General features: G+C 45.6%; 1 protein-coding gene across 2 annotated transcripts in view; it reads right to left on the bottom strand.

Moving 5' to 3' along the window:
• Positions 1 to 26,227, bottom strand: part of SMAD3 (SMAD family member 3) — a 63,873-nt gene extending 37,646 nt beyond the window's left edge. For both annotated transcript variants that reach the window (XR_014558042.1, XM_083713218.1), the window contains exon 1: positions 25,529 to 26,227. Coding sequence is in view for 1 of the 2 variants with exons in the window: in XM_083713218.1 (XP_083569344.1) it covers positions 25,529 to 25,734 (206 nt within the window). In the remaining variant the exon portion in view is untranslated. The remainder of the gene's footprint in view (positions 1 to 25,528) is intronic.
• Between the last annotated feature and the right edge of the window lie 836 nt (positions 26,228 to 27,063).

Below are 27,063 nucleotides of genomic sequence, written 5' to 3'. Positions count from 1 at the left end.
TCACAAGTGTGTAAAATCAGTGTGGATAGTTGAGTCCATGTCCAGCATAGATCTCCCTTTCAAAAAGCCTTCAATTCTGAAGGGGGAAAATCTGTCTCGTCTCCACCCTTGCATAAGGATTTATTTATTTAAAACATTTTTCACTGTGCTTTTTTAACTCTCTCAGTTGACTTGCACACAAAGTTGCTTACAAGTACAGTGGTACCTCGGGTAAGCTACTTAATTCATTCCAGAGGTCCGTACTTAACCTGAAACTGTTCTTAACCTGAAGCACCACTTTAGCTAATGGGGCCTTCCACTGCTGCCATGCCGCCAGAGCACGATTTTTGTTCTCATCCTGAAGCAAAGTTCTTAACCAGAGGTACTATTTCTTGGTTAGTGGCATCTGTAACCTGAAGGGTATGTAACTTGAAGCGTATGTAACTCGAGATACCACTGTAAGGCTGCAGTGCTAGATTCACTCATTTGGGAGTAAGCCCCTCTGAGCTCAATGGCATTTACTTCTGAGTAGACAGGTTTAGAATTAGAATGCATATAAAAAAGCACACAGATCCTAGGTGTGGGTCACCATCCGCCAGTTGAAAGCCACGGCTCTGGAAACTTGGGAAGTTAAAGCACCTTTGTAAAAGATTGGGGGACAGGGCCGGCCCTATCCTTGGGCAGTTTAAAATGGCTGCCTGAAGCAACAGGTGTGCAAAGGCATAGAGTAGTATAATGCCTTCCGTTGGCCCTGGAGTTGCCTTTTTGTCCTGCATTTCCAGCATCAGAGCTTGCCTTGTGGCTACCGTTATGAACTGGTAAAAATGTCCTACACCAGTTATTAGTTGCTACTCTTGTTACTCAGGGAGTAAACAGAGAAAGTTCTGTACTCCACACACACACACACACACACACACACACACACAGTATGAAAATGATACATGCCTCTATAAGGTGAAGCTACCTTTTATCAATAGGTGACTCTTACTTATTAAATGTCCCTACGCAGAATTTTATTATGATGTCTGAAAAAGTGCTCTGAACCTTCTGTTTGCTCAGTGCTGCATGAAGTTGCTGTTTCTATACTGTTTCTTTTCTTTGTATATAGTTATTTCTGAAAACTCAATAAACACATCTTTAATAAACAGAGGATGGAAAACTTAGCCCTGTCCCGGTCCCGCCACCCCCAGAAAAGACAAGCAAGACAAGAAAGGCCAAGGCATATACATCCTCAGTAGGACATTCCCCCTTTGCCTCTCCATATATGGTCCGACTTGGAGCACACCAATTGCCAGAAAATTGCAAGTGGGTGATGAAGAAGAGCTCACTTAAACAGATGACATCTGCAAGAAGCACACGGAGCTTCGTGCCATGTGATACTCTTGGCCTGAAATCAGTGTGCCAAGTTGATTTAAGAGTCCGAATCTTGTCCACTGTCAGAGAGATAGCGACTTGCCCCAAGACCACACAATGAGCACAGGACAACTAGGGAAGAGTTGGGATCTAGGATTTCAAGGAATATATTCAGCACCCTGCCCATTGGACTCCTTTGGCAAGCTCTGCAAATACGTAATCGTTTGAGCTGTCTTTCAGCCAGGAGTGAATGATTAAGGAACCGTCTGCATGAGATGCTTGGCCAGGATTTAAACTATGATCTAATAAGAGACTCCCATTCCAAACACTGTAGTATTAACTGTCCTGTGACCATATATAAACTACTCTTATCTCAAGTTTTTTAACATACACACACACAGCCTCAGCAGACACAGTTTGGGTTATCTTTATTCACTCAAAAGGAGCAAATTTTTAGATCAGTAGTGCATGAGACTCTTTAATCTCACCATTGTGGGTTTGAGCCCCACATTGGGCAAAAAGATTCCTGCATTGCAGGAAGGGGTTGGGCTACATGACCCTCATGGTCCCTTCTAACTCTATAATTCTATGAAATAGTGGTTAGAATATCAGACTGGGACCTAGGAAACCAGGGTTCAAACCCCACTCAGCCATGAACACCCCTGGGTGACTTCGGGCCAGTCACTGCCTCTGAGCCTAACCTACCTCACAGGGTTGTTGAGAGGATGAAATGGAGAGGGGGAGAAGTGTGCATGCCACATTAAGCTCTTTGAAAAAAAAAGTGGGATATAAATGTAGTAGTGATGGGCATGCTGTAGTAGCCCGCAACATGCCCATCCATCCCAGTTAGGACTGGTGAGAGTTATAGGCCAGAGGATTCAGAGAGCTCCAGCTTGCTAAAGCCTGGCTTAGATGTACTGAACAATTAATCTGGGTTTGGGAAGATTCTGTGTGAGGAGTTCCCTCCTGCTCCTCCTCCAGGGCATAGACAACCCACGTTTGACTCTCTACCAAATGGCTTGGGGCTGGCTTGCTGCACTCTGGCTCCCCCTTCCCAGCAAAAATGCAAGCCTGAGAGTAAGAAAATGCTTGAAGACTTTCTTTCGCTCAAGCAGAACAAATGATGCAAAACAAAACAAATACAGGAAGGTTTCCTTCATTTACGCAGCTTTTCAGAACTCAGCTACTGTACATACACAAGGTTGTTGTTTTTTTAAAAAAAAACACCAAACCAAAACAAAATATAAACACAGCGTACAGCCTGCCTGATCAATTGATATGGAGTGGAAAAAGAAAGAAAAGGGCTCAGCTTCTGGGGGCCTTATAAAATAGAAACTGCATATTTACCACAAAGTTTGCCAGCCAGGAAGGCACAATCTGACCAAAAACTGAAGTTTAAATTTGAAAGAGGAAGCACAATGTTTTAAACATGCAACACATGTACACACATAAACACGTCACCAGCAACAGGGGTTTCCCCCCACCCCCAACCTGTAGATCAGGTTGTACAAATCCCGCAGAGATTTGTTTTAAATACACACATAAATTGACGCTGTGGGGGTTTTAGTTGACATTTACAGCAAAGTTATTTTTTATCCTTTTTAAGATCCTGATAAAGATGAGCTACCTCCCACAATACTAGGTAGCGTTGCTTGCTTTGGTTCCTAGAGAAGCATCAAAGATTTTGCTCACTCATCGCACACGAGCACACAAACATTTTTCATGTGTATACTTTGATAAAAGGCCAATGGTTTTTTGGGGAGGGGCGGGGGTCTTTCCAATATCCTTGCAACTATGGGGAGGAGGGAGCAGAATCATGGCCAGAGTAAATGTCTGATGCACTACACACAAATCAGGAGCTCTCAAGTTCCTAATTGCATGGCGCGTCTAAACTAGACTGCCAATGTATGCTACTTGGGCTGATGGCATTTGTAGTCCAACCCAACTGGAGGGCATCACTGGAGTACCAAGGTTCGCCACCACTGAGTTAGGGGAAGGCTGCTCTAGAATGTTGACTGACGTCACTGGCTTCCAAGCAAAATACAGAAACCAATAATCGCCACACAATTCCCGTTGAAAATCTCAAGCTGTTTTTAGCGGCAAAGACCATGCAGGTGACTCCTTCTTTTGGTTTGTGGGGTAGAATCCACCAGGAAGAAAGACACAAGGGGCTCTTCTATCCAAGTACTGAGGGAAGAAGAAAACTTCAGAACTTTCTTGCGTGCACACACACACACGGACGGTTCAATCCATAGGAAGGTGCCGCAAACTCAACAAGACGCCCCCGTAGTCAAGCCAAAACATGCCTTTTGCATTCCCCGTTCTGAGCAAACAAGAGTCCCTTTGAAAGAGTCTCGTTTCTTCCCACTGAAGGACCTTGAGCAGACTGCAGTTCTGGAATGGCAGCACCTGACAGCTTCCACAAGGGGAAAAAAATAAGAGTATCTTCTGCCTCTCCCTCCTAAAAGCCTTCTGCCCAAAATAAGCAGCTTAGATGCTGGTGGTTGTTTTCAGGAGCATAATGAGCTCTGTGAGGCACTGAGGGTCTGGGACAGACATACCCCCTGCCATTATTTTAATCCATAAATAAAGGAAAGGAAACAGCAAGGATCTGCACTAGCCGTAAGTGATGTGGAGTTGGGTGAAGCAGCAGCGAGGCTGCTCGTTTGAAGTCAGAACTAAAATTATTTAAATGGAAACAAAAAGACAGCCAGTGATGGGCAGCGGTGAGATCATTGGACTAGGACCTGGGAGACTAGGGTTCATATCATCACCTGGCCATGAAGCTTGACTTTGGGTGGGCCAGTCACTGGCTCTCTCAGTCTGACCTACCTCACAGGGTTGTTGTGGGGATTAAATGAGGAGGAAGAGAACCACGTATACCATCTCAGGCTCCTTGGGGAAGAAGCTGAGATATAAATGCAACGAAATAGGTAAAAAAGAAATAAGGGATTGTTTAGAGCTAAAAAAAAAAGAGGCCACACTAGATTGATGAATGGGCAGTAAAATGGTGTTCAATGTGAGTGATGCCCAGGGGTCAATCAGGCGAGAGGGAGGAATACACAGAGGAAGTTGCCTTGTACTGAGTCAGATCATATTGGTCTATCTAGTTCAGTACTATCCACACTAACTGGCAATGGCTCTTCGGAGTTTTAGATGTGAGACACTCCCAACGCTACCTGGAGCTGCCTCCCTGGATTGAACCTGGGACCTTCTGCATTTGGGATCAGCCTCATATAACCAACATGCCTTAACACTAATCTATGCATGAAGGGGTTAAGACCATAGAGTAAGCTGCCCTGCCTGGCTTAGCTAGGTCACACACCCTTTCCTTGGGAGGAAGGGTTACTAAACCTCTTTGTTCTCTCACCTTCCACTATTCCACAAGTGATCTGACCAGTAAGGATGTCTATGCAGAATGCTCCAAGCTTAGACGGTGTAGCTTTAGCAAGCCATCTTTGTGTTTCTATGCAGATAACATAGAAACAGTTTATCAATTTTTGTTACCTAAATAAAATTGCTTGTGTTTTCTTGCTGCTGTATAGAAAAATCCACGAATCTGACCTTCGAAAAGTTTTTAACTACACCATTTTTAACTTACCAAATGTGTGGTTTCTTTCTATGAAAAGTGAAGTAGGGAGCTCTGGGAGCAACTTAGAAGGGGATATTTTAAAAGCCTAACAACCTATATTTCCACACTTTACTTTGCCGCATATTTTGTGTTTTAAAATCTCTGCTGGGGCTCTCGCACCAAAGAGTACTTGCCCAAACCTGAATCTAGGCATCTAGGGAATTCTCCTTTTATTCCTTAACGTAATTACCAAACTAAAACACCAACACTGCGTGCAAACCAGATGCCCCACCACTGAACCAAGGCCCTCCATAACAGCCAAAGGTTCCACAGTTTTATAGGAACATAGGAAGCTGCTTTATACAAAGTCCATCTCACTCAGCACTGCCTACTCTGGCTAGCAGCAGCTTGTCCTGGTTTTCTGGAGATTGAACTGGGCCCTCAGCACATGTCTAAAGGGCTGTCACATGGAAGATGGAGCAAGCTTGTTTTCTGCTGCCCCAGAGGGCACGACCCAAACTAAGAGATTCAAACAACAAGGTGATTCCAACTACAGTGGTACCTCAGGTTACAGACGCTTCGGGGTACTGACTCTGCTAACCCAGAAATAGTACCTCGGGTTAAGAACTTTGCTCCAGGATGAGAATAGAAATTGTGCAGTGGCAACAGGAGGCCCCATTAGCTAAAGCGGTGTTTCAGGTTAAGAACAGTTTCAGGTTAAGAACGGACCTCCAGAACGAAGTAAGTTCTTAACCCGAGGTACCACTGTAAACATTAGGAAGAACTTTCTGACATTGAGAACTGTTGGACAGTGTCCCCAACCACGTCAGATGGTTCTTAAGGTTGGAGGTTCTTAAGCAGAGGTTGGCTGGCCATCTGTCAGGAATTCTTCAGCTGTGATTCCTGTACTGCAGGGGGTTGGACTAGATGACCCTCGGGGTCCCTTCCAGCGCCTGCAATTCTATGATTCTATTACTGAATTATGGCCCTTCCCCAAATACGTAGCAATGCTTTTTGAGGCACGAAATCAACACAGCTCCTTTCCCTCAGGCAACGAGTAGAGAGAGTCAACCTTGCCACACAAAAACTCCAGGCCGCAGTGAAATTTTCATCCAGGGGGTGGGGGAGGGGAGCAGCAGCTCTTCTGGCGCTCAGCCCACACTGAGCCAGGGCCCTAGCTCCTTCCCCAGAGAAAAAGCCTCCCAGCAGGGCCCCAAACATTTAAAGACCCTGCCCTCTGGAACAGCCATGAACAGCTGCGAAGGGGAAGAAGAGAATGCAGGGAAGGAGCCGGAATAAAAAGCAAGCAGAGCTGGAGATTGAAAAGAGGCAGCTGCAAGTTCCCCTTAAGGAAGAGCAAGGATTATTTCTGCAATGTTTCCACAGGAGACACAGGGGTTGAGCCCGTTAGGATTTTTAAAAATTCATTTATTATGCTTGCAGAAAAAGATGGTTTTCAACCACTTTGTAACCATTATATATCGCAAAGCAAAGGAGGTTAGGAGCTACAACCATAAAGTGGACTTTTATCCCTCAGTATTTCACTGTGTTTCTACCCAGTGTTACTGTTTCTAGTAAAAAACAGTTTCTGAACACTCATCACAACACACACACAGTCAGTATCCCAATGACTGAAGTGAGAGTCAAAGCCAGAGAGCAGTCCTCATTTAATATAATTATATAGAAAAAAAGCTTATGTAAAGGATGTGAACCTTGCTCTTAGCCAAAGGCATTTGTTCCCCAGCTGAGCTAACAAGTCACTGGAGAAAGAAGGGATCCCAAGAGGGTGGGGGAAGGAGAGGGAAGGGCTACATATTTATGCTACAATTCCAAGCCAGCTTCAAGGCTGCGAAACTGTGGGCTGAACTTTATCACTAAACCATCATTTAGCCCAGAGGTGTGGGAATAAATGCCTGTGGTGGTCAAAAGCGGGCGAAGCAATGAATACAATTGTTAGCTTTGTACGGTAGGCTAGCTTCTATACACACCCCTCTCTGTCCTCCTACTGTGCAAGCAAGGGGCATTATCAGTGTTCTAAGACACAGTACAGTGGTACCTTGAGTTAAGTACTTATCGTATTTTTCGCTCTATAAGACGCACCAGACCACAAGACGCACCTAGTTTTTGGAGGAGGAAAACAAGAAAAAATATATTCTGAATCTCAGAAGCCAGAACAGCAAGAGGGATAGCTGCGCAGTGAAAACAGCAATCCCTCTTGCTGTTCTGGCTTCTGTGATAGCTGCACAGCCTGCATAAGACACACACACATTTCCCCTTACTTTTTAGGAGGGAAAAAGTGAGTCTTATAGAGCAAAAAAAACGGTAATTCGTTCCGGAGGTCTGTTCTTAACCTGAAACAGTTCTTAACTTGAAGCATCACTTTAGCTAATGGGGCCTCCTGCTGCTGCCGCGCCACCGGAGCATGATTTCTCTTCTTATCCTGAAGCAAAGTTCTTAACCCGAGGTACTATTTCTGGGTTAGCAGAGTCTGTAACCTGAATCATATGTAACCTGAAGGTACCACTGTACAGTGGTTGGTGACATGACTTACTGAGCAAACAAGTGTCAGGAGCGAGCTAGTTAAGTCTTCATTAGAAGGAACAGGATCTGCTCAGGAGTGCCAGGCCTAATGAGCACAGCAACTCTTCTTCGACACGTCTTCTCCCTATTAAGCAATTGTGGAGAGACTGAAGGTCCCTGCCTTCCCACAGCTGCCTATGGTAAGTCTCCTCTCCTAGGTCCTTCCCAAGCAATGTGATACTATGCCAGTGTGCCTGGTATTTGCTGTCCCCCACTTCATACCTCTCCTGGTCCTGGGAGACCAGGGGAGAGGGTAGCTTGTCCAGCAGGAGGGGGAAACACCCTGGCTTTTTCACCAACCTAGCTCATCTCTGCCTTTTGGCCTCCCTCCTCCCCTGCTTCTGCCTCTGGACTTCTCTCTGCCACAGATTCTCCCTGCTCACTAAAGCCTGTTACCTCTTCAGCTTCTGGCACCTCCTTCTCACAGGCTTCCTCCTCTGATTACTCACGTTGTCCCACTGCCAATCCCCCTTGGGCTTCCCCAGCTGGTGCCTCCCACCATTCCTCTGTGTCCAGCCCGCCCATGACATCAAGTCCAATTAATCCAGCATTCTACTTCCAATACTAGCTGCTTGTTTTCCTGCCCACTCCCTGTTTTCCCCATGTATACTGCCCATGAATATGGAGGCTCCACCCGGTTCTTATGGCCAATAGACCCAGGTTCCATGAATTTGTTTACTCATGGAAGTAAAACCCAAATGGCAGGTTTTAAACTCTACTGACTCACAACTATACTCAGAAATGTCCAGCTTCTTTTGAAGTGGCAAAGATGTTCGGGAATTATTAAAAACACACTTTCTCACCCACAGGACTGGCACGGTGAACAATCATTTTGTATTTGCATAGCATTTCCTCTTTGAAACCATCACAGGAGTGAGTAGGGCAACTAATGCATAGTGATAATAACCCTGGGATTAATGAAGTCAATGTTTATTTCAGGAGGATGGGACTGTAACTCTTGGGGGGGGGGCAGTGCCACCCTCTGGGTTGGTTGTAAGCAAGCAGGGAGCAAGGCAGGGCAGGGATGGCTGAGCTGCAGACAGAGATTAGCAGGGCAGGGCCCCATTCGCCCCAACCTCCACTGTCTGCAAACTGTATTTCCAATAATTATAAAGTCTTCCTGGATGTTATTATGGTGAGCATTGCATAAGCTAAAATCAAATGCCTGTGAAGGGGAGGAGAGTAACTCCAGAGCTATTGAAAAGTGATGACACAGTACACAAAGCTTGCTGAGGCAAGCCAATGCCCTGGGGCCAGGGATCTCAACATTCACTTGTGCAGGCGTGGGGAGGGGAGAGAAAATGTGTCCCTGTCTGTCCTAAATTCACCTTGGGAATAAGTACTTGACTCAACAATACACTCCCTTCCACCACTACCCCAAAGAGAACTCTGCAGAAATCAAGTTTTGCTTGTCATTAGTCTTAAAAAAATAAAAATCTGAAAGTTGTTGTCAACTCACCACACTAGGGAAAACTGTAGTTCAGAGGGAGAGTGTTGGAGGCTACCAGAAGACAGAGGATACCCACCAGCCCCAAATCCATGATCTTGGTAGGGTGGAATGCTTTTTAACATAATCTTTGTATTTTTATCCCCTTTTTCCTCTAAGGAGCTCAAGGTGGCATGTACATAGTTTCTCCTCTTCCCCATTTTATCCTCACAACAACCCTGTGAGGTAGGTTAGACAGAGTGAGTGACTGGCCCAAGGATATCCAGTGAGCTCCACGGTCAAGTGGGGATTTGAACCCCGGTCTCCCAGGTCTCGTCCAATGCTCTTAACCACTACATCACACCAACCTACTAGAGGAAGGCAAGTCAGATCCTTACAAGACACAGATAACACTAGCTGGCTGGAAGTCTTGGGGCTTCTGTCACAGAACAGCAAGAGGCAGAAAGGGGGTTGACTTCATGAGACCTCGCTAAGGCTGGTCCAGTCACCAGGTCTAGTTGCCCTGGCTCTCAAATTTGTAGTTGTCCTTCTGTCAAAGAACTCAAGATCGCATACCTAGGATCACGCTCTTCATTTTATCCTCTGGACCACCTCAAGAGAGAGGTTGAGACAACAGATAGCAGCCACATTTGCACACAGTAATAAGTCAGGTCATCTCAACCGAGTTCAGTATTGTGGCTTATTGTGGACAAGCAACTGCTACCCAGGTCTGAGCCAGATAAGCAGCTGCGACAACCAAATCTGAGATCAGGATACACTGACCCCTAACAAGGCATGATCCCAGGTTCAAAGGTAAAGGTAAAGGCACCCCTGACCATTAGGTCCAGTCGTGGCCAACTCTGGGGTTGTGGCACTCATCTCGCTTTATTGGCCAAGGGAGCCGGCGTACAGCTTCCGGGTCATGTAGCCAGCATGACTAAGCCACTTCTGGCGAACCAGAGCAGCGCACGGAAACGCCGTTTACCTTCACGCCAGAGCGGTACCTATTTATCTACTTGCACTCTGACGTGCTTTTGAACTGCTAGGTTGGCAGGAGTTCAAAGGTAGCAGGAAGCAAAATCTTCCTGGTTTATTTACCCCACTCGAGCAGGAGGAGGAGTGAAGCAGGAGCAATTGGTCAGCTTGCACCATCATAATGCTTGATCCTGATAAACCAGGAATACTTGGTTTATTAAGCTTGTTCACACATTACACTGAACAGAGGTACAATTTACTTATTTTTATTTTATTTATTACATTTGTATACCGCACTATACCCACAGGTCTCAAGGTAGTTACCTAATAAAAACACAATATAAAAACACATAACACATAATAAAAACAAAAACAACCCAATAAACCCATCTCTATACATGTACTAGTGTTTATGTGAAAGAGTGCACACTTGTTGAGGTGTGCAGCCCAACTATTTGTGTATGCAGGTGCACAAATTGTATGCTTGTTGAATGTGCAATGATTCAGCAGAGATTTGTAGCCAGGTCACCCCAATAGAGTCTAACACTGTAGCCACTCTTGGGTGACTTGTTTATTCAGATTTTACATGCAATCCCATCATGCAGGATGCGGGTGGCTTACAAAGGGATATAAGAAGTTCGGAAACAAAACTAATAAATGGTTTTCAAAATGACTCAGGAATGAAGCACCAACATATCCTATTTTGCAGAAATCAGTCCCGCATTGAAGGGCTGTCCAGTTTAAAGATAAAGACCCCTGAGAAGGAAGAGCCTTGAAGTTGCCCATCAGCCCTTAGCAAAACCTGCATAGCAGACCAGATGGTCTATTTAGGTCACCTGCTCACTGTCTTGCTCCCTGGAATGTTGCATACAGGGAATGTTGCATAAATTACACAGCTTCGGTGTAAAAAAAGCCCAAAAACAAAACACCTCTAAGCAGTTTGGAAGAAATATTAATACTGTCACTTAAAATAACAGCCATAAACAAGTAATTTAAAATGTTTAAAAGGTCATTAAAATTAACAGGAAAGGAGATTAAAACTTGTCAATATCTAAGTCTCTGAAATGTTTTAAGCAGGTGTCAAAAAGAGTACATTGAAGGTGTTGCAAAGTATAGCTGCTGCCACATCAAAATAACAATTTCTTAAAACTACAACCTGAGTATTGTGTGGCAGCTGTAACAATGTCAGTTTCACAGATCAAAGTGGTCAAGTGTGAAACATATGGCATAAGGCAATACTGCAAGTTGTTACATTATAATAATTCTTTTAAAGTTTGTATTTGTTTGCAGATACAAACTTCTGCAAATTTGTTTCTTCATTTCTTCCCCTTTCAGCCAAAGCAAAAGTGGCTAGGAAACATCATTCCCCCCACCCCAAGATAAAATTGCCCTCTTTGGGCAGCAAAAGGTTTACTGTTTCAAAGTCCCTTCAAAAGGCCCTCGGCTGATACTACTTGCACTTTGCTTAGCTCAGGAAGGGCTGATCCATCCATCAGAGAGCCAAGCCGTGACTCAAAAGCCTGAACACTCAGCAAAAAGCAGCAAAGTGACTCAGCCCCTTAATAAAAGCTTCCCACATCACTGATGGGAAGTTCTCCCAGATATCAGAAAGTGAATCACTTGACAAACAAACAAGGGCCAGAGGGCCCTTGTAACTTGCAAAATCTGGGCTTTTTCCAAGATCTGGATCCAGGAGGCTTAGAAAGCGCAGTTTAAACGAAGACCAACCCTGAAGGCAAGGTGTTTCTGCAGACCAGAGCCACACCCTACGTGTGGCTTGTAATCTGTGACTGTGTGCAGGAGTGTGTGCATGGACGGAAGTGTGGCACACCCAACTCCCCACTTCTTCTTACAAGACAGTAGTGCTCAAAGTGGGTAGGTAAGACGGGAAAGCCTCCGGAAAAAGGCTCAGAGCTGGCTCAGGATTCCAAGGGAAAGCAAACCTCATGCTAGGTAATTTGTTAAGGACGACATGTGAATTACCTGGCTAAACATTTATTCATTTGCTTATCAAGTTTTATACGACCCATCAGGCCAAAACAGCCCCCATCATGGCAGCTCACGGCCCAGAAACACAGAATTGTAGAAGTGGAAGGGGCTCCTAAGAGTCATCTAGTCTAACCCCGAAATGCAGGAATGACAGCTAAAGAATACCTGCCAGATGGCCATCTGACCTCTGGTTAAAAATCTCCATCAAAGGAGAGTCCATCGCCTTCTGAAGTAGCCAGTTCCACTGTTGAGCATTCAAGGGATAAATTTTATGAAATAAATAAATAATAATAGAGAGGGGAGGGGAGCAGAGGGGAAAAACCAACTATGTGAGTGTGTGTTAACTTTAAAAGCGATATAGCCAATAATAATATAAACAAAGCCCTTTTTGAAATAAAATAAATAAAAGCTACAGCTTTCTAGGCTTCTGTTTTGATCACTGTTCCACAGCAACTGCTACAACCAAGGTTAAAACAAAAACTGGGCATAGAAGGCAAGAAGTTACAAAAACTCAACATTTCAACCTGTGACTTCCAAGGTCTTGGGACTGGAGATCTGACTGTAAGGCAGAACAGTAAACCACATGGATTGCTGAAGTGGGGTGGGGGGAGAAAGAGAGTATACATTATTTTTTTAATAAAAAAAAGAAGGAATTCAAGTAAGTGGGCAGGAACTTACTGGAAATGGGATACCTTTTGCCCAGAAAATTCATTAAGGGTGAGGAGAAAGAGGTGGGGGAAGGAGTCGGGTTTCATGCTTCTTGGCTTCACATCGTGTTCCACATGTGCAACAGCTGTACTCCTCTGGAGAGAAATATTCCCCATATCCAATATGCAGGAGCCACAGCTTCCGAGCTAACAAGAGCTTAGCAACAAGAACAAACCAAAAATGTTCAAGGAAGGGTTTTAAGCCCTCTGTGTCCATTGAGGAACCTCTACAATCGGCAGAAGAGGAGTCAGAGACTATGTGTTACAGTGGTACCTCAGGTTAAGTACTTAATTCGTTCCGGAAGTCTGTTCTTAACCTGAAACTGTTCTTAACCTGAAGCACCACTTTAGCTAATGGGGCCTCCTGCTGCTGCCGCGCTGCCGGAGCCCGATTTCTGTTCTCATCCTGAAGTAAAGTTCTTAACCTGAAGCACTATTTCTGGGTTAGCGGAGTCTGTAACCTGAAGCGTATGTAACCTGAAGCCTATGTAACCCAAGGTACCACTGTACAGCACACTCAGTTAACGCAGGACACAAGGAAGGTTTTTAACCCTTCCCCACTCGCCATGGCAAGTGTGACATTGCCCTTTGGTGAGCACGACCTTCTTCCTTGAGAGATGACGATCCTTCTTAGACTGCTATGTCCAGAACAGGGCACAGTATTCCAGGTAAGGTTTCACCAAAGCAGAAGAGAGTTTCTTAGGATCTGGATCTGACCTCCCCAATCTGGTGTCCTCCATACGCTTTGGTCTACAATTCCCATGACTCCAGCCAGCATGGTGAAGCGTTAGGGATGATGGAAGTTGTAGATCAAAGCACTGGAACCAACCAGGATGACAAAAGCTAATCTGGACACTATTTCTGTTGATACAGCCAGGAATTGCATTGGCCTTTTTAGCAGCCCATGTGGGGGCTCACATTCAGCTCAGGGTCCACGCAGAAAGAACGAAAAACCGTAGTTGCTTTTCACATGTACTGCTGTCAAGCCAGGTATTGCCCATCCTATATTTGTGCATCACTGCTCTATGCCCTGCGAGCAAAGCCAAATTCCTCTCCCCTGCATTTGCAACCAACTGTGGATGTTTAGGAGCAACAGGCAAAATGAGAACCTTGGGACAGCTTGGCTCCAACCATCCAGATTCCATAAAGCTCAGTAAGCAACACTGGGTCAACCATGCAGGACAGGTGAGCGCATAAGTTGGATAACGCTGTGAATGCCACCCTGAGTTTCTTAGAGGGTGGATAAGAGATAAAGAGAGAGAAATAAAGGAAGCAGAAAATATCAGAGAGGGTAGACTTGCTCCGGGGTAAAGCGGCTCCACAGCAGATCACAGCAGAGTGATGGATAAGCAATCCGTCAAAAATGGCCTGGGAGATGGGGTGTGCATGCAAGGAGCCCACAGAGATGAATGCTGCAGTATTATGAAGACTGGTTAAGGTTTACCGCCAAACATCTGTGGAATGCTAAGGCGTGCCCAGAGGTGGCACATAGCTAACTATAAAAAGGATGTTTTCAACTAAAACCAAAGTCAGCTGCCTTCCCTGCATTTAAAGACTGTTAAAACGATGCATCTGGAAAACGAGTAATAAATATTAAGTCCCTTCGGAAAGATCCTGATCTTTGAACCAGGCACGATTGGGGCTCACAGGAACTGCCCTGCTGGATCAAGCCAGTGGACACCTAGCCCAGGGTTCTGTTCTCATAGTGGCCAGCCAGATGCCTGTGAGAAACCTGACAAAAACCAGGACCTGAGTGCAACATCACTGCTCTCCCCACTTGTGATTCCCAGCAATTAAGAGTCATCTCACTTCCTTTTTACATTGAGTGTTGTTGTTGCTGCTGCTGCTGCTTACATTATTTTTATAGCATGCGAGACTTAGCCAATGGTTTGCTATGGCCAGTACAGTTGTACCTTGGAAGTCAAAGGGAATCCGTTCCGGAAGTCCTTTCGACTTCCAAAGCATTAGCCTTCCAAAGCGCGGCTTCTGATTGGCTGCAGGAATCTCCATTTAGACTGGAACGGGTCTAATAGAGTCAATGGAGCCACTCCCACTGGGAAAAATATGAGTTTTAGCCAGAAGTGAATCTTCAGGATCCATATCCTGGCATTGATAGGGAGTTGACCTACCTCCAGCCTAATGGCTGTGTTGGAAACACAGGTAGGTAACCCTAGTAGGGAGCGGTAAAATTTAGTTTGTACAGATTCCAGGGACTTGAGTTTTTGACAATTAAATATCTGGGTGCCATACATCAGTTGTGGAAGTATTTTTGCGACAAAGACCTGGGAGGCAGCAGGAACATATTGACCTCCTTTTCTATAGAAGAATCTTATGATAGCTCTGGAAGATCTTTGCGCATTTGCAATGGAATTCTTAATCTGATGGCACCAGGATCCCTTCTCATCAAAGATTATTCCAAGATATCTAAAGGATGTTACTTGCTCAATAGGTTGGTTATTAATTTTCCATTTATGTCGGAGTTTTCTCTTGGAGAACACCATAATTTTTGATTTAGTGTAATTTATTATTAGGTGTTCAGCTTCGCAATACTCTGTAAGAGCTCGTAAAAGTTTTCTTAGACCCACACAAGAGAAGGAAATAAGTGCCGCATCATCTGCGTACAAAAGGACTGGGATTGGTATATTAAACATTAAACCAGCAAATCTCTAATTAGCCATAGTTTACTGTTCCATCTGAACTGAGAAACTACAGGGAAACTACTGTTTCCCATTCAGAACAAGCTATGGAGCAAAACTTTGTTTTATTCATGGCATGTTCCAAAGCTGGTAGCCATAGTTTTCAGGGAATTGATGATTAATTACAGACTTCCCAGCTTAAACATGGCTCACAGTAAAGGGAGGAGTGAAGGCGCTAATTGCATGGGCAAAAGGCTTGCATCTTGGCTTAACAAGCAAAGACACAATCATCAGGATACAGCCAGGCCCTCACACTCACAGGCACCACCAGCCCTCTTTATTTCATACCCTTACAAAGAATCTCATCACCATGTGAGTAGTCATGCATTATGAATCAAAGAAAAGATTCCGTGACTGGACTAATCCAGGAAGACTTAGGAGAAGAGAAAAATGTTCAACAAATGGCAAAAAGATCACAATGCCAGGGATCGCTTCACATCTAGGGCATTCCATAGGGCTGCTGCCACAACACTAAAAGCCCATAAGCTAGTAGCAGCATGCTTTACTGTAGGGACCCCATCAACAAATCTTCAGCCACAGATCTGAGCAACCAGGGGGAGATACAGCTTTGCAGATTCTCTGGTGCTTAATCATACAGGGCTTTTTACACAAGTAATAAAACCTTGAAACGAGCGCAATAGCTAAGCCACAAGCAAGGGACTGCCCTCTCATTGCCCCTTATCTCAATTTGAGGAAAGATACTAGCCACCTTCAAAGGGCTGTTGTTATTACTGAGATAGCGCATGCAGAGGTCCTCTGTAATATTACAGCACAAGGAAGAATGAACTCCGTAATTATCTTTGAATATAGTTTATGGGAGTCACACTAGGAAAATTATACCCTGCAATGAACATTACGAAGCTATAAACCAGCCTTTGCCAGCCTGGTGCCCTCCAGACATTCTGGACTACAACTCCCATTTGCCCCAGGCAACACAGGTTGATGGGAGCTCCAGTCAGAAACATCTGGAGGGCACCAGGTGGACAAAGGCTACTGTGAATTTATCAAACCCCCCTTGCCCCTCTTTCCACTGCAAGGTGCCCTGAAGGCCCTTCTTTCCATCTTTAAAATGGTGCACAGCCCTTCTCCCATCCCTTTGCCTCCAATAGCTGTGTGGTGCCAAAAACATCCCAACATATACCAGGAGATGCAAGACACACAGGTGTTAGCAATGGACTCCAGCTCTCCTCGGCTTCCTGTTTGCAATTCCCCAAGAGATCATAATCCGGTTGGAAGAATGCAGGCCAAAGATTCCAGCATCCAGAACCTTTCCTAAGAGGAAAGTTTACAACTTTGGGGGCTGTTTAATTCAGAGAAATGGGGAGGAAGAGGCATCGCAATAGCAGTGTCTAAAATTATGCGTGAAGTTGAGGAAGTGGGTAGAGAAAAGCTTTTTCTCCTTGTCTTATAAAAACGAGAAATTGAGGACATCCAATGAAATGGAACATTGAGAGACATAAGCAATAACTTCTTTACACAGCACATAGCAGAACTATGGAAGGGGCTCCCAGAAGAGGCAGTGATGGCCACTGACTCAGATGGCTTTAAAAGAGAATTGGGCAAACTCACAGAGGAGGATAGGGTAGGGGAAAGTGTTGCTGTTGCAGTCTGGTCCTGCCCACAGATTTCCCATAAAGCATCTGGTTGGCCAATATGAACAGGATGCTGGACCAGGTGAGTCTCTGGTCTCACCCACCAGAACTCTTCTTATGTTTTTAAGCAAAAGTGGGATTACAACAAGCATTTGCTAAAGTTCAAGGGAGGAGAGCCTCATCCAGAAACCCACATTCTACCAGTGCTCTAATGCTTCCTTGCTGTCTCCAGCTTTTCACGGCCAATCAACACAAACACCTTTGAACTGGAATCCCCTCTCCCTTTTTATATTTTTAATCCAACACATAAAAGCAGGCAAGGACAAATTGTTTATCTGGACGATCCAGAAGTCCTGCAATCTATATCTATCTTGCAGATTTTGTGCAAAATTTCACAGTCGAAATGCTGCAAGTCCCACCAGGGCAGAGAGGTGGATGAGCACAGGCAAGTCTAGACGAATCTCCTGTCTCCTTCGTAAGGGTTTGTGCCCAATAGACTCTAGCAGTTATACTGCTGAAGACACAGTTTGGGTTTGGGTTTGATTTTTTTTAAAAGAATTTCAGGGTTATGTCATCTGGTACAGGCTGGAAATCAGGAGCCATTTCTGATTAATTGTTGTTGAATTATTACGAGTTTGCATTATTTGTTTACTGAATTTTTGTTATACTATTGTGCCTATAAATACAATATTGATGGAAATCTTAAATGCTCATTTTTAAATGTTCTTTTATTATCATGAGCTGATTTGGGTTCAACATAATTATCGGAGAATAAAATCAGAACATTTTGCTCCCTAAAACACCCCCAAAATCTTCTGTGATGTAGAGCAGAAATCCCATTGCATATAAGGCCCCATACACACTATACATTCCACCTGCCAATCAATCATCAGAACTGTAGTTAAGGAAGGGTTCTAGGAGCTGTCATTTTGTGAGGGGGTAAACTAGAGTTCCCATATTTCTTGAGTGGTGCTTTCAATTGATGGTGTGTACACAGCCCTAGTCAATACAGAAATGATTCCCTGGACTTCCCTGGGGTTACAAAATCCAAGATCCAAGGCTCTATAGATTTCCCTAACCACAGTTTTTTATTACTCCCCTCACTGGAAATGTTTCAACTGTTTGATGCTTCACCGTGAAGAAAAAAAGAACGGTTTTGCCAACTTGCGTTCTTACTGTAGAAATTAATATACAGTATCTGCTGTGACCCTTGCTTGCAGCCACTATCATTCTCCTAAGGCACTTACAAGGTATCTACATTTAAACACAGACAGCCAGGACTTCATCAGGCATCATTAATCCTGCATTGTTACACATTATCCCACTTTAATTATCTAACCACAGAAGTCAATAGAATGACTCTGAGGACCCAGCTAAGGCGTAAAGGAAGCAAAAGAACACTCTGGGCAATTCCCAGAGCACAGAGATTTATTTTTAAGTTACTAGGCCCATTGTGCTCATAGAAGAACTACACCCATTTCTTCTGAGAATGTTTGTTTCTTGAAACAAAAAGAGCCAGTCGCAGCAATACCCAAGATTTCTTTAAATTGCAGACACTCTCTACCAAAACCCAAGATCACTATGGTGAAAGTTCAAGAACACGTTTTAATCAGGCTGTCCCTAGAAGCAAAAACTCTCCAGATCCTAGTTGCAAGGCTGCACACATCATACATTTTAAAAACAACAACTCCTGGGACGTGTGTGTGTGTGTGTGTGTGTGTGTGTGTGTGTGTGTGTGTGTGTTTTCAATGTCCTTTAACAGTATGGTGTGTGTACAGTTTCAGCCCATCTACTTGCAGAATCCAAATTTATCATGGTATAAACTGATACCTAGCAATACACTCAATGGTGCTCCACAAGACTCCATTGTATTTTTGGAGAAGAGGTTTCTCATTCAAGGCAAACCACCACCCACTTGGCAAAAGGGCTCCAGCAAATGCTTGTCCTGCAGTGACCATTTCCTAGCCTGGCTCTCAGGATGCATTCTCCACATTCCCTGAAAATTTAGCTCTCTTCCGGTTTACTTACTGCCTCACCCATATTGTACCTTGACCACAACCTCCCCATCCGAACATCCCATCCGAACTGTGCATCTGATGGAGCCGCCATCGCCACCCTCTTCCTGTGTGGAAAACTATGTAGTTTTAAGCAGGTCCAGACCAACCGTTTAACGCACTTCCCATACACATTTAAAGCACACGACTTCCCCCCCAAAACACCTGGCAGTTAATGGTGCTGGGAACTGTAGCTCTGTAAGGAGGAAACTGCAGTTCCCATGATTCTTTGGGGAGAAGCCATGTTCTTAAAATGTGCATAGGGAGTGCTTTATACGTTGTTTTAAACTGTTTCTAATACACTCGACTCCGCGCTTACACAGGGGTTACGTTCCCAGGTACCACGGATATATGTGAAAATGCGTATAATGGGGAACACCATCTAAAAAGCCTGTACATACCGTCTAAACCTCTGGAAATCCTTGAAAAGCCTTTCAAAAAACCAGCAGCGCTTACTAGCCATTCCCCACCCCCACCCCGCTCTTTTCATGTTTCTAGTTTTCACACTCTTTTCAGGCCGTTTCTGCCCTTTCCATGCCTTTTCACAGTTTAAAATCAATTTGTTTATTTCCCGCCACCGCGCATATACGCAGCCGCACACGAGTCGAACACATGTTAACTGGAGAGTCGCCTGTACTGTTTTTACTGCTGTAATCCATCCTGGGACCTTAGAGTTAAAAGGCAGGTAATAAATAAATAATATTGATTATTATGGATGGTGTGGATGCTCCCCTACAGTGTGAGAACAAAGAGCAGGCAGTACTCAGAAAACCCTCAGTCTGGAAGCACCACAAGTCTCAGGGTGCTGCAAGACTGAACGTCACATACACTGTAAAAGCAGGAATATAGGAAGTGTCTTTATTCAGAGTAAGAACCACTGATCCATCTAGGTCAGTACTGTCTCCCGGGTTCTAGACAAGAGATTTTCCCAGCCCTACCTAGAGATGCTGCCAGGGACTGAACCAGGGCCCTTCTGCAGTCAAAGCAGATACTCTGCCACTGAGCTATGGCACCTCCCCACTCTCTCTACAGATCAAGGTGCTTTCTTGAAGCCTGCAACAATACAGTGGAACCTCGGTTTTCGAACCTAATCCGTTCCAGAAGACCGTTCGGCTTCCAAAAAGTTTGAAAACCGAGGATCAATGGGCTGGTCAATGGGGGGGGGGGGAATGAAAAACACAGCTCGGAAGCCATTCAGCTTCTGAAAATCGTTTGAAAACTGGAGTAGTTTTTGGCATTCAGGAGCCGAAATGTTCTAAAACGGAGGCGTTTGGAAACTGAGGTTTGACTGTACTTACATATTCACAGCCCTTCTGCCCACTGCAAGAATTCAGAGGGCATTGGGCCCGGTGGGTAAAAAGCAGGCAGAGAGATAAAAAGAGCTGGGTTTGTCTCTTGCAGTAAAAACAATCAAAGGAGTCCTGAGGCCCCTGACAAGACTCACACATGTATTATAGCAGAAGCTTTTGTCAGCTGTAGCCCAATTCACCAGATGCATGGAGTGAAATCTTAGCTGGAAGGTTCCGGTATATATAAGAGACAATCCTAAGGTGGGAGTTGAATGGCAATGAGATGCAAACAATTACAGTACAGTCAGTGGTAATTGGGGCCTAAATGTAGGTTCAAATAGGCACATCTTTTACAGTAGCAGGTTGGTGATAATTACTCAGCATTGTGGAGCACTGACTGTAGGAGGGCACAAACCACCCATGACGAAACTGGCTTAGATAACACAGATACTGTAGCAAAGATAAGCCACTTAACACATGTAGTGTGATAAAAATACCTTGTCTCAGTGTAACCCACAAACTCTACCTTTATTCCAAAGGCAGCAGCACAGTACGTCAAGTCCCAGGGGAAGAGGGAGGAAGACCCAGAATTTAGAATTTAAATGTGAGTCCAGTTGAGTTATGGGCCTCAGAACAAATTCCTGCGCTCAAAATTATTTTTGCACTCCAGTGACAGTTAGAGGAACTCATGGTTCTAGTTTTGCTTTTGTTCTTTAAAGTGTATCTTACAAATTGTATATCATAGACTGACTTGTGTCCTAGATTAGCACCCTGCCACCCACATCCACACAAAAGGATGTCAACAAAGATGGCAGGCGTACCTTGCTGGGGAGAGCATTCCACAAATAGAGAACCACCAATGAAAAGGTCTTCTCCTCCATTCAAGCCTCCCTCGAAGGAGGAACCAGGAGAAGTGTCTCAGATGAAGATCTAAGGTAGGCTTCCTCAAACTCAGCCCTCCTGATGTTTTGAGACTACAATTCCCATCATCCCTGACCACTGGTCCTGCTAGCTAGGGATCATGGGAGTTGTAGGCCAAAAAATATTTGGAGGGCCGAGTTTGAGGAAGCCTGATCTAAGGTTCATACTGGGAAAGGCACTCCAGAAAAATACTGGAGCCATGAGCCGTAAAACACTGTAATAGACCAGCACTCTGAATTGGGCACAGAAGCATACAATGCATAATACATGTACACCCATGTTAAAAGTGGTGCAGCAACAGCATTTTTCACACGGTGGCAACTTAGGCACACCCTGGGATCAACTACAGAAAGCCTAAGAGGCACTCCTAGCTGGATTCCCAGTTAGAATCCAGAGCAATGTATGTATTCTGGAGAAAAGCATCTGCACTGCAAATACCTCCAGACACCTCAAGAGAGAAAGAGAGTATCCCTGACAGGGGAACAAAACACACACATACCAAGGTCATGGGCCAGTTTGAACAAGGGGGATAATTCCATTTCAGCCACAAATAAAGTGGTTAGTCAAGATCCCTGACCAGGAGCAAAGCAATTCCACAGAGAACACTTCCTACTCAAAATGATGCAGGAAGGAGGTCAGCCTCATCTGTAGTCACTCCCGAAACCTACCAGCATAGGACACCACAAACTGATTGGGATTTCTTAAAACTTTACAACGGATTTACTCACATCCTGAAAAAGTGGCCTACATTTCATAAAACAATTAAATAAAGCGAAATAACAATGGGGGATGTCAGGAATCGCCGCCCCATACAAAGAAACATTTCAGTCCTACACGATACTCTCCATCTTCCCAGAGGGGCCAAGCACAACAGATGCCCCTTTGTGCAAGCCAGCCACTCCATACTAAATCATTCTGACAGCCAAGACACACATTTACAGAGCGTTAGGAAAGCAGGAGGCAAGGATGGAAACAAACAGGGGGAGGGACACACACACAGAGAGAAAGCACTATTTCAGGACTTTCTGGACTGTATAGCATGAACTTTAGCCTTTTTTAATGAGAGAGAGAGAAGCAGTGATGATGCCTTATAGCTCAAAAGAAAAGAAAATTTTCAAAGCTGCCAAACAGCTCAGTTTTTCCAGTTCAGCAAAACCTCATAACAGAACGCTAAGCACAGCAGCTCCCACCCCTCAAAGACACTTCTGAAACTTTACAAACTTCCCAGCTCATGCGTGCAAAACATGAGTGGTGTGTGCCTGCACACGCAATGACAGCCACGCACGGAATGTAAAGAATGAATGGCCAAAATAACAACCATGATTAATTACTTGGCCCATATAATAATCCCCACCCTGTTCAGCTTAGGTGTTACTGCCCTGCCCGTAAGAAAGAGCTGCCATCGCCTGGGCCCACCAAGAGTCCTGGAAAACAGAGTCGTGCTGGTTTCAACGCAGTTAGTTACGTGCAAGGTTTTTTGCGAAGAAGTGGAAGGTGGAAGGAACACCAGCGTTTGGCACTAATGGGAATAAAGCAAGAGACTCACGCTGTTATTTCCAACAGAAGAGGAAAGTAAATGAGATATGGACGCACGGACCCCAACAGAATATTTGTAGGCTCCCCAGTTTGCATAACACACCTACTGTATTCTACAAATGCAAGTTAAGGAAGGCCTTGCTCTTGGGCAGCCTTCGCCAACCTGATGCCCTCCAAATATGTTTTGGGCTAGAATTCCCATCAGCCTCGTGCCTGCAGAAGCTGAAGCCTCTGACATAGAGGACATCAAGATGACCGAGACTGTTCTTGAGTACCTTCTTGAGCCCAATGGTTGCCATTAATTTGATTCTGAATTGATTTTTGAATGTATATTACCATATTTTTTGCTCTATAAGACTCACCTTTTCCCTCCTAAAAAGTAAGGGGAAATGTGTGTGTGTGTGTGTGTGTGTGTGTGTGTTATGGAGCGAATGCAGGCTGCGCAGCTATTCCAGAAGCCAGAACAGTAAGAGGGATCGCTGCGCAGCCTGCATTCGCTCCATAACACACACACACATTTCCCCTTTCAAAAATAATGTATACATGTAATATACATTCTTGCTATTCTGGCTTCTGAGATTCAGGATTTTTTTTGTTTTTTTGTTTTCCTCCTCCAAAAACTAGGTGCGTCTTATGGTCTGGTGTGTCTTATAGAGCGAAAAATATGGTAATTAACTGACTGTGATTTTATGTAAATTGTGCTATTTTTGCTGTTGTTAGCCGCTCTGAGCCTGGCTTTGGCTGGGGAGGGCGGGATATAAATAAAAAATTATTATAATATTATTATTATTATTCTGCAATCGCAAGTCTACCAGTACCTCTGTGGGTTGTGAGGGAAGAGATACACAAGAGCTGCTATGGATCAAGACTGTCCATCACTTATCCAGACATCACTGAGGAGCACTACATTCAATGCTTAAAGGTATACTACTTCTCAACAGTGAGGTTCTATTTCTTTCTCAGAGGACGCCTGCATGAGCCTGACTTCCAGTACAGGGGAGGGGTTTCCTGTATCAGAGTGTCTAGCTGCCTGCATACAGATACAATGGTACCTATACGCTTCAGGTTACAGACTCCACTAACTCAGAAATATTACCTCGGGTTAAGAACTTTGCTTCAGGACGAGAACAGAAATCGTGCAGCAGCAGCGGGAGGCCCCATTAGCTAAAGTGGTGCTTCAGGTTAAGAACAGTTTCAGGTTAAGAACGGACCTCCGGAATGAATTAAGTTCTTAACCCAAGGTATCACTGTACCTAGAAATGAGTCACTTCATACCTGCTTCTAAATCAAGGTGCACCTCCCTCATATATATGCTTGAGCTTAACTAACTACTAACTGCTTCCAGGGAAGACCAGATCTTTCATGCTCCTCAGTTCTACCCAGAGGCCCACAGGTTCCGCATCCTTGTTTTGGAACATAGAAACCTGCCTTATAACAATCCAGACCCTCGGCCCATCAAGAGCAGGGTTTCAGACAGGGGACATTCCCCAGTGATTCCTGGAGATGCCATCCAAGCCAAGCAGATGTTCTACTGCTGAGCTACTGCAATATATGTGAATCTGGCCTCTTCATTATACAGCTTTTGGGGAATGCTGAAAAGACACCTCTTGACCCTGGCATTTGACATTTCAGTTGTGTATGTCCCATCTTATTTCTTGCAACTATAAGTTGTTTTGAACTGTTTTCAACATTGGGCTTCAATTGCTGTAAGCTGCCCTTGGACCTTATGGGGATGGGCAGGTAATTAATAATACGGTAATATTAATAACAATACATGGATACAGCTGCAGCAAGTCTTCTTGATGAAAGCACTCGCTCTCACTCACTCACTCGGGCTTTCTAAAATGCCAAAATAGAACTATGAGCAGGTGAGCTGACCTTGCAAAGACAAGACTATAAACAAAGACTATAAAGCAGCTTTCCACAACCTGGTGCCCACTAAATGTTTTGGACTACAATTCCCACCAGCCGCAGTTGGCATGGTGAGCCCCAGGTTGGGGAATGATAGAAATCATGATAGAAATCAACTTTATATTTAAAAGAAAATATTCTGTTTATAATTTTCACGATATACAGTGAGATTTAAAGAATTCAAAAGCTGTTTTAGAAAATGCATGTGTATAGATTTGCAGGACATAAAGTTAAAAAGCAGTAGTTACACTCCTTGCATTTCCAGCTCCTTAAGGATGTGTAAATGCTCCGAGGTGTGGAGAGGTTGTCCCCAAAGTGTCCAGCTGTGTGCAAGAGGCTCCATCAGTCTCCCCCAACCAGGCACCCTCCAGGTGTTTGGGAGTTGTAGTCTAAAACTTTTGGGGGGCACCAGGTTGGCAAAGGTGGCTTACACAGCACCTTGAATGAATAAAGGACTATACCACCCTTTCATTCGGACAGATGGATCCAGTTTTCAAAAAACTCTCGGCACAATCCTAACCATGTCTACCAAGAAGCAGACCCTAATGAATTCAAAGTATGGGGTGGGTGCTGGGATCGCAGCCTCAACGCGCTGCACAGGGGCAAGGAGGAAGAACAGCCGATCCCCCACTTTTTTGCTATTGTTCCACCCCCGCATAAGACCAAGTCCAAATGCACGGTTACAAGCGACACGCCGGAGATCCCGCTTAGCAACCCACTTTCCTCGCCGCGTTGCGGAAGAACCGGTCGGCGCGGTTTCCTGTGGGGCCACCAGGTGGTTCAAGGAGGGGAAGGGGTCTCCCCAGCCTAGCCAGAAGAGGTTTCAGAGGGGGAACCAAAAGCAAAAGCAGCGGGAAGTGTGGCAGGACCCCAGAGGCACCTGCTTCCCCGCCTCCGCCTTGGCCGCACGCCGGCCCTCTGCCCATGCCCAGAGGCGCCCTCTCCTCACCTGGGGATGGTGATGCACTTGGTGTTGACGCTCTGGGTGGTGATGGCCTTCTCCAGCTCGTCCAGCTGCCCGGTCTTCTTGAGCTTCTTCACCAGGCTCTTGACCGCCTTCTCGCACCACTTCTCCTCCTGCCCGTTCTGCTCGCCTTTCTTCCAGCCCAGCAGGCGCTTGACGATGGGGGGAGTGAAGGGCAGGATGGACGACATGGCTGCGCCGCCGGCGGCCCCAGACGGGGAGGAGGAGAGACCGAGACGCGAGAGAGGACGGCCAGCCGGCGGCGGGAAAACGACGGAGAGAAAGCGAGAGAGGCGCCGCCAAAGACCCAACAACTTCCCTCGACGAGATTAACTTGGCGGCGGCGGCCCCCGGGCCGACCCGCTTGGCTCCGGCGGCCCGCGGGCTGCAGCAGCGAAGAGCAGGCGGCCGCGGCTGCACAAAGGCGGCGCGCGTCGGGGTCGAAGCTGCAAGGGGCGGCCGCTGGCAGCCTTGGCCTGGGGACAAAGCAGAAGAGAGCGCCGCAGCTGCTGCAGCAACCTCCTCCTCCTCCTGCTTCAAACTTTCTCCTGACTTCTTCTCCGGCTCCTCGGTGAAGGCGCCTCTGGCGGTGGCTAGAGCAGCGTCTGCGTCGGCCGGGCCCTCCCCAAGCTCCTCCTCCTCGCTGCGTTTTCTTGCGCGCGTAAAAACGCGCGCTCCGCGGCCCGTCTGAGTCTGATGCAAATGCGCGGGCCGCCCCCGCCGGAGGCGAAGCGAGGGGGCGGAGAGAGGAGGAGGAGGAGGAGGAGGCCGCTTACCGGCGGCCCTGGCACTCCGGACGCCGCTCCCGGGACAGGCCAGGCGGCGCGGAAGGGGAGCAAACAGGGGGAAAGTTTCCTTCCACCTCCCCGCGCAGCGCACCATCTTCCGACCAGGGCAGTGATTTTGCCTGTTGCGTCTCAACCTCCCTGGGCTGCTGGTCAAAGCCACAAAATCAGGAGAGAAAGTGTGCCGTAGTGGTTAGAACGGTGGCTCCCAAACTTTTTTTGGGGGGGGGCGTCAGCCCCCTTGGTTCCATCTACTCTCGCTCCCAGTGCCCCCGCCCCTGCCCCATAACAAGGATTATTCAGAATTTGGCTTTGCGTGGCCCACGAAGGAAGATAATAACACAATGAAAGGCAAAACAGTAACAGTTGCACATTTATTTGAAATCCAGTTAAAGCCATCTACCGTATTTTTCGCTCTATAAGACGCATCAGACCACAAAACGCACCTAGTTTTTGGGGGAGGAAAACAAGAAAAGTATTCTGAATCTCAGAAGCCAGAACAGCAAGAGGGATCGCTGCGCAGTGAAAGCAGCAATCCCTCTTGCTCTTCTGGCTTCTGGGATAGCTGCGCAGCCTGCATTCGCTCCATAAGACGTGCACACATTTCCCCTTTTTAGGAGGGGAAAAAGTGAGTTTTGTAGAGCAAAAAATACGGTAATTCAACAAAATCGATGAACGTGATCCAGGGATAGCAGCTTTCGCCTTGCCTCTTAGCGCCCTTCCCAAGTAATCCCT

The sequence above is a fragment of the Podarcis gaigeae genome (genome assembly GCF_964106915.1).
Source record: "Podarcis gaigeae genome assembly, chromosome: 14".
NCBI lineage: Eukaryota > Metazoa > Chordata > Lepidosauria > Squamata > Lacertidae > Podarcis > Podarcis gaigeae.
The sequence above is the reverse complement of the archived record's forward strand: the minus strand, read 5'-3'. Positions and strand labels throughout refer to the sequence as shown.